Source organism: Sinocyclocheilus anshuiensis, unplaced genomic scaffold (genome assembly GCF_001515605.1).
Source record: "Sinocyclocheilus anshuiensis isolate Anshui unplaced genomic scaffold, SAMN03320099.WGS_v1.1 scaffold1886, whole genome shotgun sequence".
Lineage (NCBI taxonomy): Eukaryota > Metazoa > Chordata > Actinopteri > Cypriniformes > Cyprinidae > Sinocyclocheilus > Sinocyclocheilus anshuiensis.
Genome location: NW_015544234.1, coordinates 30,743 through 45,359, shown reverse-complemented (window position 1 = coordinate 45,359; position 14,617 = coordinate 30,743). Strand labels below are relative to the sequence as shown.

The following is a 14,617-nucleotide window of genomic DNA, read 5'->3' as shown; positions in this document are numbered from 1 at the left end:
GCGCTTCCTTTATTATCACTAAAAGCTGACATCTCAGTTAATCGCGATCTCATAAAGCTCTGTTATAACACAATAAATATATGCACAATGAATCTTTCACAGTGTCTACACTTCGTGTGCTAAAATAAAAGGATTCGTGAACAGATAAATAACAATGTATATGTTTTAGACACTTTATGTTTAGATAATTTCTATTTTGTGGGAGTCCCGAGAATCATTTTATTCTCCCGCATCCCGCACACACACGAATCTCTTCCCGCCCGCACCCGCACTCGCCCATCAAGAGTTGTCCCGCGCCGCACCCTGTTGCGTTGGGTCCCGCGGTACTCCCGCGGGAGTTCAGGTCTCTAGTGGGAACAACAGCCCGTTTTTAAAGAGATTCTGTTTCTGGCGTAAGCGAATAAAATAATCTTTTTCGAAGACAAGATCATCTTGATCTTCGGAAGATTAACGTTTCCCTTCTTTATTCTTCATAACCCGAGAAATATGGCGACACATACATGGGGTTATGCCGCAGAAATGGTGCAGTGACGTAGGCTATAGTTTAAAAACATTAAAGCATGTCAACATATTCTGTTACACCAAATACACAAAATAATGATCTTTAAAAAAGCATCATATGAACCCTTTAAAAGGTCGCTCGTTCGGCTATTACGCAGATGCTGAGCCGCTTAGACAGCGCACCAGTAGCGCTTCAACGGACGAAAACACACACAATTATGTCAAAATACGCGGTTTTGGCTAGTAACCTCGTAAACTATGGAATCAGATTTGTGCCAAATAAAATGAACGAAACTTTTGCGAAAACGAACAAAAATATACATTGATAAATGAGAAAAACACTTAAAGTAAAAACAATCAACTAAATAGCAAAAAAAGTAACATCGTCTTCAAATAAACTGCATTCTTTGTTGACTTCACTTTCAGCTTCACTTTCGCTAAACGCAGTTTTGAATGCGCTGCCAGCGTTTTCGTTTTCCAAGTTTTTGTTTGCGCTTCGCAAATTTACGTTCGCCATTCTGGCACAAACCTCTCGTGAGGGCGGGCTTAACAGCGGTTCGCTCTTATTGGCTCGTGAGATTTTTTTTGATCGGTGGCTCATTGAACCGGAAGTAGTGTTTCAGTGGCGCGGGTGCATGTCTGGACTGTGGAGCTGTAAGTAAATGGTAATAAGAGTATATTAAAGAACATTAATGATAAAACAGATATTTTTCACATCAGAAGAAGAAGAATAGGGTTATTCGAGATGAGTAATCGGGAGGCTCACGGAGCGTCGTCAACATCCTCCTCGGCAGGACATTCGAGGCAGCCTGAGGTAAGTTTGTTATAACTAAGATAATAAATAGAAAAATCGAGATATAAGTTTTATTCCTGTGCAGAATGCAACAGTTGTGTCTTTATTTAGATCGTTCTTTACTTATATGAACTGGACTGCGTTTCTTAAAAGCATCGCGAGCTAAGATCGTTGCGTTAGAGACCATTGGTGCCAAAGTATACTTCGGCATATATTTTAGGCTGCTGAATGTGAAACGCAACGCTTCGTAATGATCTTTCTTTAATTGTAAATCGTCTTCTTTTGTATTTACGTTAATGATAACACAGTGTCGTTATTCTGGTTAAGAAAACAATTCTATCTTTATGATTGTCCATACAAAAACAAAAGTAAGATTTTCGCCTAATTCTCTTTTCTTTTGATATTACTTATCAGGACCAAAGAGACATGTCACTTCTCCAATTCATGTTGTTCTGTGTATATAAAATACAAATTTAAAGGGGCTTTGGTAACTTTTTAGGTGTTTTTAACAGGTGATTTTATTAGATTTAAAATCTAATAAGTTCAGCATGGAATTATGTACTCAGCCTGAGATGTAGGCTAACTATGCATTGTTTATACCTGCAGGAACAAGTGCGAGAACATATCTTGCAGCGTATGCTAACTAAGTTTTACTCAATTTGTCGGAATGAAACTATAGACATGGATTACCTTCTGGATGTTGCTCAGCAAGAACTAACATTGGCAATTGCTGCATCAAATCATGTTGACATCCCAGGGGAATTAATAACGGGTCTACAGGAGTTAATAAACCTAACTAATATCTCTGAGTTCAGAAGAATCTTCAGTGAATTTATCTGAAATTGTAACCATCACCAGTGTTGGGGAAAGTTACTTTTAAAAGTAATGCATTACAATATTGCGTTACTCCCTAAAAAAGTAACTAATTGCGTTACTTAGTTACTTTTTATGTAAAAACAAAGTAACTGGCATTACTTTTTTGAAAAAGTAACTCAGATATTTTCTTGTAAATTAAAAAAGTAATGCCAGTTACTTTGTTTTCTGTAACTTGTAACGAGTTACCCCCGACACTGACTATCGTAACTTTGGACGCCCACGTTTGGATATCCACAGGGATGACCTTAAAGAACTTTTCTCTACTGCTCTTCCTGTAGAAACTCTTGCAGAGCTCTGTGGTGTTTCTAGACGAACACTTAACAGAAGGCTGAAGGAGCACTCCCTCTCTGTCAGAGGCTGCTGTTCCAATATATCTGATAATGAACTTGATCGTCTCGTGAGGGCAATAAAATTAAGAATGCCCCATGCTGGATACAGACTTGTAAAAGGTGAACTTCTGGCAAGAGGGCACCGTATACAATGGCGCAGATTGAAGGCCAGTATGCAGCGGGTGGATGGAGCTGGAATTTTGGCCAGAATGGTCCAGCTTGGTTTTATAGCCCGTAGAACTTAATCGGTTCCTGCACCATTGTCGCTTGTTCATGTGGATACCAACCATAAACTAATCACGTGAGTATTTGCTTTCTTATTCTCATTTGCATGCACACACACAAAGAAAATCGTACTTTATTCACACACTAATACATCCAGATGTACACTAAACATATCAATTACTAACAGTAGACAGAATGGTTTTATATCTGAATTTTCCCTTAGATTCAACATTGTGATATTTGGTGGGATTGATGGTTTCTTTAGGAAGGTACTGTCAAAGTCTAAATATGGTTTGTTTTTAAACTTGAAAGGTTATAGCAATGTTCTAAAATCTATGCGTTTCAGAAAGGCGGGGCATAGAGGAGAAACAATAATGTACAGTATGTGGAAAATATTTCATTACACCAAATAATGTTCTTTTTAGCAACATCATATGACCCCTTTAACTAATGCATTATTCTGGACCCTTAAAATAAAGTGTTACCTTTTTATTTGGTAGAAGTTCATTGCACAACTTTTGTTAAATGTAATTCAACCTGCTTTAGTAAAATTGTGGTTACTACAGTCATGGTTATTACAGTTTTACTATAGTAAAAGCATGGTTAACTTTCATAAGGGATATGACAAGCACTGAGCACAACGTCCATCTCTGGCTCAAAACCAGCCAAACACGAAAGCATATCTGAATTTATCAGTTAATCACATGACAAACTGAACAATAATCACTCCGGTGTGATTGTACACGTTAAAGAGCTACTTTACTTTTGAAACTCATGGCTTCTCTCCAGTGTGAATCTTCATGTGTTTGTTAAGGTTTCCATTTTGAATGAAACTCTTTCCACATTGTTGGCAGGTGAAAGGTTTCTCTCCAGTATGAATTCTCATGTGGTCAACGAGGTGTTGTTTTTGTTTAAAACTCTTTCCACATTGAGAACATGTGTAAGGTTTCTCTCCACTGTGAATTCTCATGTGATTTTTAAGGTTTGGTTTATGAATGAAGTTCTTTCCACACAGTTTGCAGGTGAAAGGCTTCACTCCAGTATGAGTTCTCATGTGGTCTCTAAGGTTTCCTTTGTGAGTGAAACTCTTTCCACATTGAAGGCAGGTGAAAGGTTTCTCTCCAGTATGAATCCTCATGTGGTCATCGAGGTGTTGTTTATGATTAAAACTTTTTCCACATTGAGAACATGTGTAAGGCTTCTCTCCAGTATGAGTTCTTATGTGGTCTCTAAGGTTTCTTTTGTGAGTGTAACTCTTTCCACATTGTTGGCAGGTGAAAGGTTTCTCTCCAGTATGAATTATCTTGTGGTCATCGAGGTGTTGTTTATGTTTAAAACTTTTTCCACATTGAGAGCATGTGTAAGGTTTCTCTCCAGTATGAATTCTTGTGTGGCTTTTAAGGTTTGTTTTATTAATGAAACTCTTCCCACACTGTTGGCAGGTGAAAGGTTTCTCTCCAGTGTGAACTCTCATGTGGACTTCAAGATTTCCTTTTCTGGTGAAACTTTTCCCGCACTGTTGGCAGGTGAAATAACTTCTATTTGCTGTCTTTTGAGCTCTTTTTTGTGAAGTCTTTTCAGTATGTGAGCAACTAAATGTTTTTTCTTCAGTCATGAAATTATATTTCTCATGCTGAACATTATCTTCCTTTTCATTGAGTTCTTGACTCTCCTCTTTCAGTGTCATCAGGTCTAATGCATAAAAGACAAATCCAGATTAACACCATTTTTAATGGCACAAAGAACAAACATCAAAACCAACAACATGTAGATCTTATACACACCAAGCTATTAAAGGAGGTGTTAAACAGTGGTCGGACGATATTTGGCATTTTTCAAATATCGGAATCGGCCGATAAGTTTTTCTGTTTGGCCGATGCATTCGTAGCGGGACCTTTATTTTTTGACGGCACGCCAGACTTTTATTTTGACAGCGCTGATAACGGCAGCGCCTGAGCACACAGTTCTCCCTCTACTACTTCACTGTTGTCGTTAACAGTTCTGTCTAATACGGACAGAGGTCTGTATTATAACGATTGCTTTTATATTGTTAGTATTAGAAAGGCAAACATTATAATACTTTCTCGTTTGCCGTCAGAATTCAGCAAATACGCATTTATATAATTTAAACAAATCTTTGAATAACTACTGAACATCTACTTTCAAAAACCTTGCAAACTTAGTTAAATCCAGTTGTGAGATCTTGTGAAGTTTGCATTTGTATCCTGCATAATCTCGTGTTCTCTGCGTGACGGTCGATCCGTGTGAATTGAATGCTGACAGGAGGAGAGTTCTGCCTGACTGGAGACGCGCGATAGACAAACTTCAAACTCGTGAATTCAAATTAAGCTGCGCTTCATGCTTTTGCCCACTGTCATTTTCACGTCATTTTCACTGTGTGCTGTATGTAAAATGAGTGTTACCTTGGCCTTATTTTAAAAAATATGATTCCCAATGCACACAAACTTCCCAGAAGACTGAGTGCCCTGTTGGTTACAGTGTTTACTTCCTTTTTAATTATATTTGTATTAAATATTTATTTGTGAAAAATAATTTGTCATTTTAAGCATAAGCACGTTTATTTCACACATTTATTTTTTAATCCATTTTCAAATTATTTCAAATTTCTTGTATAAATTAAAGTTATATCGGATTTATATCGGCCATTGGCCACCCAAGATATCGGCATCGGCTGTCAAAAAACCAATATCGGTCGACCTCTAGTGTTAAATGTGATCTTAAAATTTCTTCCCATTATTCGAAGTGATGATGATAAAAAAAGAGCAAAGTTTAATGGTAATGGCTCATGTGATCTCAACATGTCTGTCCACACGATGTAGGGTTGCCACCAGTGGCGGCGTTTCACAAAACCATAGGGTATGGCGCGTGGGCTACAGGGGGAAGAAAGCAAGTTAAAAAAAGTAAATAATTAAACAACACTGCGTCGTCAGTGTTGGTATTGTATCAGACACTTGCACTTAACAGGCTATATGAAAAACAAGTTCAAATGGAGTTGACAAGGTTTTTGGCCGGCGATTGCGGAGATCTGTGTTTTGTCTGTCAGTAGAACGGCCGCATCTGAGGCAAGTGCATCGCATTATACGCTTTCATCAACTTTTACAGGTTATATAACGTTAAATTATTGTTGCTATATGGGCGCTTAGTTTTTCTTGTTGTTTAAGGCCTACACTTGGCCAAAATCTCATGATATAAACGATTAAGCGCTTATGCACAGGATATTTAAAACGTAGGCCTACAAAAGTATATTGGCTAGACGGCAAATAACCTACTTTTCCGCTCTTCGAACACACAAAAACATTAGCCTTTTACAGACATAGTGTTTGAAGAAAACGCTTTACTTCTTTTTCTTCTGGGTATAGGATTCCATCCTGATTAAAACACTTTACTATTCAAACATCAGTTATTTATTTTATCTGTCTGAATGAAGGCGGGGTGAAGTTACGAGGTTTCGCTGAGAGCTTGAGGATCCAATAGCGTTACGAAGTTTTACTGAGAAGCCCTTTGTAATACTTAGCATTGGTTAAATATTTGTAAAACCCTCTGATTTTTATTATTTAATAATAACGAATTATAATAGAGATGTGAAGTTTGGATAATTTTTCACGGCACACCTGACTGGGCTAGGGTACGGCAACTGCCATACGGAAACGCCGCCCCTGGTTGCCACCCTTCCCTAAAAGTATGGAATCGTCCCATATTTAAAGGTAAAATTATGTTTTACAATTTTTCCTGTATTTTACAAAGGCCAAAGTTGAATCAACAAATAAGTATTTTGCACTGTTTATAATACTAATAGCAATTATAATGAAATTTGAAATGAAGTATTAGAGAAGCCAATTTGCGCGTGATTGCATTTTGGCGTCTTTGTTTCCATAGCGACGGAGACTACAGATCGCGCGCCGTTAAAGCAGCATGCGCTAAACATGCGCAGTTTAAAACATCAGGAGCTCACATCTGCCCTTTGAACACAAGGCTCTCCAGATATAGGGCTGAATGGGAAAGTTATCAATGGCTCTGTCCAGCAACTAATGATGAACGCGCAGTTTGCAGAGAAGCTTTCAGTTGCTCACGGTGGACTGTCAAAACACTTTGTCATCGTTTACACACCCACAAGTTGTTCCAAACCTATAATAATTTTTGTCTTCTGTTGAACATCAAAGAAGATATTTTGAAGAATGTGGGTAACCAAACAGTTTCTGGTCTCCAATGACTCTGATAGTATTTTTTTTCTCTACTATGGAAGTTACTAGGCGCGTTTCCGTTACCCTTCAAATTGCGCAAATTGAAATTGCGAATTGAAAATATGCCTAATGGAAACGCGTCAATTTCGCAAAAACGCCCATATATCGTAAAAAGGTTTTTACGCTCGCATGAGGTGGTTTTTCAGGCAATGCGAAAAATGAATAATTCTCAAAACTGCAATGGAAACGTCTTTTTCGCATTTACAGGTCACATGACGTATGTAAAAAGTCATGATCATTCTTCAATGTACTATAACCTCCAAGAAACACATCATACGTGGCCGCTCTCCAGTATAAGGGGCTTTCCCTAATGTTAATGCTTAGATAATTTACACTGCACACGTCTGCGGTGCAGTGTGGCTCTGATACGGTCACTGAAGCTGATTGCGGCCACTAGCAATGCTTGTGATTATTCCAGCCGTGCCACACACGTTTCTGAAGCGGCTCTCTGTGCTGCTTCTGTAAAGATACACACATACGCCTCCTTGGAATAAATATAGCCAAAATCCCACCAAAATCCGTTGCCACGACTTACCGCGAGAGGCAAAAGGTTAAGTTTTAGTCGCATAACATTGGTTAATGGAAACGCCATCATTTCGCAATACTTTTTTATTGACATTTATCAAATATCGCCAAAGTTTTGCGCAAATCTGTAATGGAAACGCACCTACTGAGGACCAGAAGCTGTTTAGTTACCCACACTCTTCAAAGTATCTTCTTTTGTGTTCAACAGAAAGAAAGACCTTTATGCAGATTTATAACAACCTGGGTAACCATACCTTTAAAGAGACATTGGCCTATTGTTTTATTAAAATGTGGACAGTCTGTTAATATAATATTCCATACATTATCAGAGCTTGGTAGACATAATTATTATATGTTTAGACATTATTAGACAGATGAATTCATATATTATAACTAATGTTAGACCCTATTTATTATTCATAAATGCATAATAATATGTAATATACAATTATTTAGATAGAAATGGGGGGGGGGGTCCCTTTTTTTGCCTCGCTGAATGAAGGTGGCAACCCCAACACGATGCGACCCGCTCCATTTCAAATACAACATTTTTAATTTCAAAACTCATGTGACATTCTTCAAAATCCTTTCTGTAGAGTTGGGCATTTTAATAAGGATCAAATGAGTGAGTTCAGCTTTGAGAATGAAAACCAACCTGTTTGTTCCTCAGTATCTTCATGTTTGGCTCTGAATGTTTCTTCAATCTTCACGTCTTCACTCTCCTCTTTAATCAACTCCATCTTTATTTGTTCCTCAGTATCTTCATGATTGACTCTGAATGATTCTTCAATCTTCATGTCTTCACTCTCCACTTTAATAAATGCCATCTTTATAATAGTGTGTTACATAGATCTGTAAAAGATTAATCACAGATTCCTTAAGTTATCAACAACATAGATCTTATATAAGCAAGTGTGGAGTGCTCTCAATTCCCTATTAACTACAGAGCATTTATGATATTTCCAGTTAATAATTAAAGGGATAGTTCACCCAAAAGTGAAAATTCTGTCATTAATTACTCACCCTCATGTCGTTCAAAACCCGTAAGACCTCTTTTCATCTTCGGAACACAAATTAAGATATTTTCGATGGAATCTGAGAGCTCTCAGACCCTCCCATAGACAGCAAGGGTCCTTGCACGATCAAGTAATTAATGACAGAATTTTCATTTTTGGGTGAACTATCCCTTTAAGTATCTTTATACATAGCTGCGGGAATGTATTTTGAGAGGTGGGGTTGTATAATGCGAAGATTGACATATGATGGCGGATCCTAAAACGCAAATTTCTGTGTTTAATATAAGTGAGTGTCTTTAGACCTTATTTATTTGGGTTACAACGCAAGGCTATATCCATCTTACTCATTTTGTTAATAAAAGTTAGATGTTTAATATAACCTATGCGAATTTAATTAACAAGATAATAAACCACAAACTACGATCGTTTTAAGGTAGCCTAAGGGGAAATCCATATTTGTGTTAAATGAGGGTAAAATATATCTTTATTCATTTTGTTAATAAAAGTTCAAAGATTAATATAGCTACATTTGTCATTGTACTATTTTATTGTAGACTATAGACTGTTTTTTTCATTAATAATTATGAGCCATAAGCATTCGTTTAAAGTAAGGGGAAAATCCAAAAGTTTTGTATGTATGTGTGTTACAACGCAAGTACATCAGTCTTATTTGTTCTGTTCATAAAAGTTTTATGTTTAACATAAGCAACTTTGTCATTGTAGCATTGAGGGCCATTCACACAGAAAGTGTCTTTGCGTCTAAAAACGTGAGACGCAGCGATCAGGAATGGCTTTTTAAAAAGCGCAGCGTAGAATGCGAGGGTTCCGCGAGGGATGTGATGCAATAACGACAATAATAGAAATAGGCAAAAAGCAGAATTGATAGATACGAATTTTGACATGGGGAAAAAAAGAAAATAATTGCACTGGCTATGGCATTTGACATTCATAAAAATGGTGTTGCTGCTCAGAGAACAAAAGGACAGAGATCTGTTTGGGTTCACCCCACCCTCCAATGCAGACATAAATACGGGGAATACCATCAGCTTGTTCAAGAGCTGAAGCTAGATGGCGCTAAGTTTAAAGTGTATTTTAGGCTTATTACCCAGCAATTTGAAGACCTCCTGAGCATGGTAGGACCCAGCATTACAAAGATGGAGACAAATTACAGGGAGACTATATCCCCTGCACAGCAGCTCTGTATTTGTCTTCGGTGAGTATAGTGAATCTTATCTATCTATCTATCAAAACTGTACAGAAATAATTAGTTATTAATTATTATTCTTTGTGCCAAAAATAACTGACTATTTGTTTCTTATGTTCCCATTTCAGATATTGGTGACTCCTACCATCCCATAGCTTTTAATTATAAGATTGGAAATTCCACTGTTGCAGGCATTGTACAGAGTGTGAGCAGGTCCATCTGGGATTGTCTTGTCCTCCAGTTTATGCCCAGCCCAGGAGCAGAGGATTGGAAAGAAATTGCGGAGGACTTTCATCGGCTTTGGGCTTTTCGAAATTGTTGTGTTGCTATATATGGCAAACATGTGATCATACAAGCCCCGAGCAACACAGGATCACAATTGTATAATTACAAAGGTTACGTTTTCAGTTGTCTTGCTGGCAGTGGTTGATTCACACTGGCGCTTCAGGGTGGTGGATGTAGGAGCCTTTGATAGGAGCAGTGATGGGGGAACCCTACGTCATGGAACTCTCAACTTAAAACCTAATGAGGCCCTATCCTGGACACACAGAGGGAGAACAACGAGCGTTCAACATCCATTTGTCACATGCCAGAAAGACAGTGGAGTGTGCCTTTGGTATCCTCACCACTCAGTGGAGGCTTTACCGCAGAATCATTGGTGTTTCTCCTGGGGTGGCTGAGGATGTTGTTAAAGCAACATGTATACTTCACAACTTTCTGTGGTGGAAAGCTAGTGATGAAGAAGTCGACGAATGTCAGGCCAATGTTCCAGCAGAGGCACAACCAACAATACAACATCTTTTAAGGATGGGCAGCAACAGCGCCTCAAGGGAAGCACTTTCATTGAGGGCCACTTATATCACATACTTCTCCTTACCTGCTGGTGCAGTGCCATGGCAATACACGGCAGTGTAATCTATCCCTTACTTACCAGTCCCCAGCAGTAAAAGTCTCTTGATTAGAGAGATTACTAAACATTAGCCCAAAGCATTACAAAATGCATGCGTTTAAAATGAATATTTATTATTATTTTATTATTATTAAGTGTTTGTGTCAATTATAAACGTGTATATATAAGCTTAAAAAATATTTGTACATTTCTATAAAAATTTAAAATAAGTTTTTAGAAATTGTTTATATAAAAATCTGTTCATATAACTTTTCCAGTTACCCCACGAATAACCACATATTCATAGGTTTCATGTGACGTCACAGTGGTGCGGCCGACATTTGTAGGACCGAATTGCAATTCCGTCAGTCTGCCGTGCTGTGCTCTGGGCTGTGATAACTGCAAATCACAATGGATTATTTACCGAGAGATGTGGATGTACGGGATTCTTTTGATTAAATATATCTCGTAAGCATAGATGCGTTTTTACATTTGACTATTTTATTTAGCAAGTTCACAATGAAACTTGAAAAAGGTTAAATTCGTGTGTGAGACTGCTGATTTGCCAGAAAACTTTCGTTATGCTCCACCTAAAGCTAACGGATCGCAGACTTATAAGTGCATTATCGCCACCTATCTCTCAAATGGACCATTGACACTCCTAATTGATTGTAGATAGAGTGCCAATGGTCCATTTGAGAGATAGGTGGCGGTAATGCACTTATAAGTCTGCGATCCGCCGTAAAGCAAGAACAAGAAGACGCGTCACGCGCCAGCTGAAGAAGACGTGAACGCGCGCTCAGTAGAGTTTGGATATTGCGGTAAAACAGAGGTAAAAAAATTAAACACTATAAATACTGTTCAGTTTCTTGCACAGACCGGTCGTTTCGTGTCTTTACACATCGATGTATCGTCACGAGCCGCAGGGTTTAATTTGGTTTCGTTTGTGTATGTTTTTTTGACTCTCAAAGCCGTGATTCCCCTTCACTTCCATTATATGACTGACAGACTGAAACGGTTTGAGTTAAAAATCTTCATTTGTTATCTACTGAAGAAACAAAGTCACCTACATCTTGGATGCCCTGGGGGTAAGCAGATAAACATCACATTTTCATTTTTGGGTGAACTATACCTTTAAAATAGCTTGTGTGTTTTTTTTGACTCTCAAAGCCGTGATTCCCATTCACTTCCATTATATGACTGACAGACTGAAACGGTTTGAGTTAAAAATCTTCATTTGTTATCTACTGAAGAAACAAAGTCACCTACATCTTGGATGCCCTGGGGGTAAGCAGATAAACATCACATTTTCATTTTTGGGTGAACTATACCTTTAAAATAGCTTGAATGTAACTCTACACCCTTGCCTCATTTACTGGATACATTGATTAAGCCATATGTGTTTGAACCAGAAATAAGCTGGTATGCTCAACGTAAGCAAGGAGACTGATGGCTAACTTCATGAGGTAACATTATCGGTTTGCACTGGATCGTACGCGGATAATGACTGCTAAAACTATGTTTTTACTAGCGGAGAACTACAGTGGATACTATAACATTCGTTAAATTTACTTACTTGACGATGTTGTGTCCTCAAAATGCCTTGAAGACTCAAATGCAGCCAAGTTTGTGATCCCAAATCGCGCCCGCGATCATACGCGCGTGACGTGCGTCTGACTCCGGGCTACTTTTACACTGCTGCCGCGGGTTATTATTCAAGTTAGCGATTCTAAATACAAATAAATAAGCGCTAACAGCACATGACATCGTGAAAATATGGGGAAATATTAACAGTTAGCGAAACATCTATAGAACAAATATAACTGTTACCGGATTAATCTGGCTGCCTTCTCACTAGACCCTCTGCTTTTGTAACGGAGGCCAGCGAGTAGGTGCTGTGCAGGTAAACCTCACTCCCTGATGTCAAGAGACGCTCTAGCGACTGACGCTAATGGCTGCAGTCTTTAGCCTCCTCGTTAGTGCGTTCACCTCCCATGCCGGAGACCCGGGTTCGAGACCCACTCAAAACAAGAACGAGGTGTGGCTGTGAGGACCTGGGAGAGAGGGGTTACATTGGTGCCGTGACCCGGATGGGAGTGAGGATTAGGGGGGTGAGTGTAACGGAGGATCCCTTGACGCAATTGGTTATTGAATTTTGTGACGTAGCAAAAAAAGGCTGTTTCAAACCGCCTTTCTGCAACTGCCTTTGGGAAACTACAGTTTTAAGGAGAAAATACTCAGCAATGGTGTTAATAAATGGATTGGCACATGTTTTGTCTAAAAGCATATTAAAAACACTACATACACAAATAAACAACATAAAAAACTTGATTTTTCACCACAGGGGACTTTAAGACACCCCAAAATGAAAATTCTGTCATTAATTACTCACCCCCGTGTCTTTTCCAAAGCCGTAAAACCTTTGTTTATATTCGCAACACAAATTAAGATGTTTTTGATCAATTCAGAAAACCTCTCTGACCCTTCATAGACAGCAAGGCACAGAAACATAGCAAGGACATCGGTAAAATAGTCCATGTAAAATCAGGGGTTCAAGCATAATTTTACAAAGAAGCGATAATACTTTTTGAGCGCAAAGAAAACAATAGTAACATAATTTATTCAACAACCCTCCCCCCTTATACTACGCCCTAAAAGTATGTACTCTTTTAGTGAAGAATAATGATGCATTTAAAAGTTAAAGACCAAACGTATTATTATAAAAGTTCACAGTGTTGCTGCAGATGAAATATAACGTGCATAACATTACATAGACATTTTTAATCAGGTTAGACATTGATTATTTATTACTCAAACTTTCTCTGCCTGTCCGTTGGCCTCGCATATCCACCATGTTTGTAGTTTTTAAACACTTTTTATGCGTATCGCGAGTTGCAGACCATCCGGGAATCTTTGGCATACTTTTCAACATACTATGATTTGGGACATACTAATTCTATTTTCGAATACTATTTAGGACGGATAGAATGCGAATTGGACGCAGCAAAAGTAATCAGCGTTGTTTAAGTTAAGCACGCGCGCGCTTTCTACTGAACGTAAGCGAGTTCTTCTTCTAATAACGTTTTATGGCGGATGGCAAACCACGTAAGCGAGTTGTATTGATTTAAACACTTTAAACATTTGAATAAAAGCGCTCACCTTTCTTCAGCCGCGGGAGCGCGGCGCAGCCTTATGACGTCACATCGCCAGACCAAAATAAAAGTCTTTTTTTTCCCGCTCGATTAAACCTTCGAATAACAAACGCATTGTCCTCTTTATATTGCTAAACACATTAACAATAAACACAAGCAGCATATAATAAACAAAATAATACAAAAAAAACAAACAAATTATAACACAAATTAAATTACATTTAAATGAAACTTGGAGAAACTTTAACAACTCTAAATTTGTGTATATAAAAATTAAATCTCTTTGCTTTGCATAAATAAACAAAATTTAACAACGTGATAGTCAAACGTGATCGACATTTTTCATCCTCAACCACTCATACAATCTGTCCCAAAAGGATCTAACAATAGTACAACTGGAGAGGTTTTCAAAAGCTGACACTATTAAAGTTAGAAGGAGATCCCTGTCATTCCCCTTGCTACCTAAAATTAAAGAAGGACATTTCAAAACAATTAATGACATTTACTCATGTAATGAATTTGTATTGATTTGGACAGTAACGTATGTACTTTATGCTTGAAAGATATTGAATCTCAGGAACATCTTTTTTTACAGTTGTATTATTGTTAGATTCTTTTGGGACAGATTGTACGAGTGGCTGAAGATGAAAAATGTCGATCACATTTGACTATCACATTGTTAAATCTGGTTTCTTTATGCAAAACAAAGAGATTGAATTTTTGTGCAATAGGTTGATTGTAGCAAAGTTTTATACACACAAATGTAGATTTGTTAAAGCTTCTCCTTGTTTTACAGCATTTACAACATATTTTAGAATTTTATTTCAATCCATAAAACATTTAAA

General features: G+C 37.9%; 1 protein-coding gene and 1 pseudogene across 1 annotated transcript; one reads left to right on the top strand and one right to left on the bottom strand.

Annotated features, from left to right (window-relative positions):
- Window positions 1-1,879: 1,879 nt before the first annotated feature.
- Window positions 1,880-3,359, top strand: LOC107697543 (uncharacterized; annotated as a pseudogene).
- A 137-nt stretch (window positions 3,360-3,496) lies between these two features.
- On the bottom strand, window positions 3,497-13,857 carry LOC107697553 (gastrula zinc finger protein XlCGF8.2DB-like). Its single transcript, XM_016498349.1, has 3 exons — window positions 13,780-13,857; window positions 8,167-8,363; window positions 3,497-4,416 (listed from the first exon to the last, which is right to left on the bottom strand). Exons 2-3 carry the CDS (start codon window positions 8,336-8,338, stop codon window positions 3,497-3,499), a joined length of 1,092 nt encoding a protein of 363 aa, XP_016353835.1. The 5' UTR covers window positions 8,339-8,363; window positions 13,780-13,857.
- Between the last annotated feature and the right edge of the window lie 760 nt (window positions 13,858-14,617).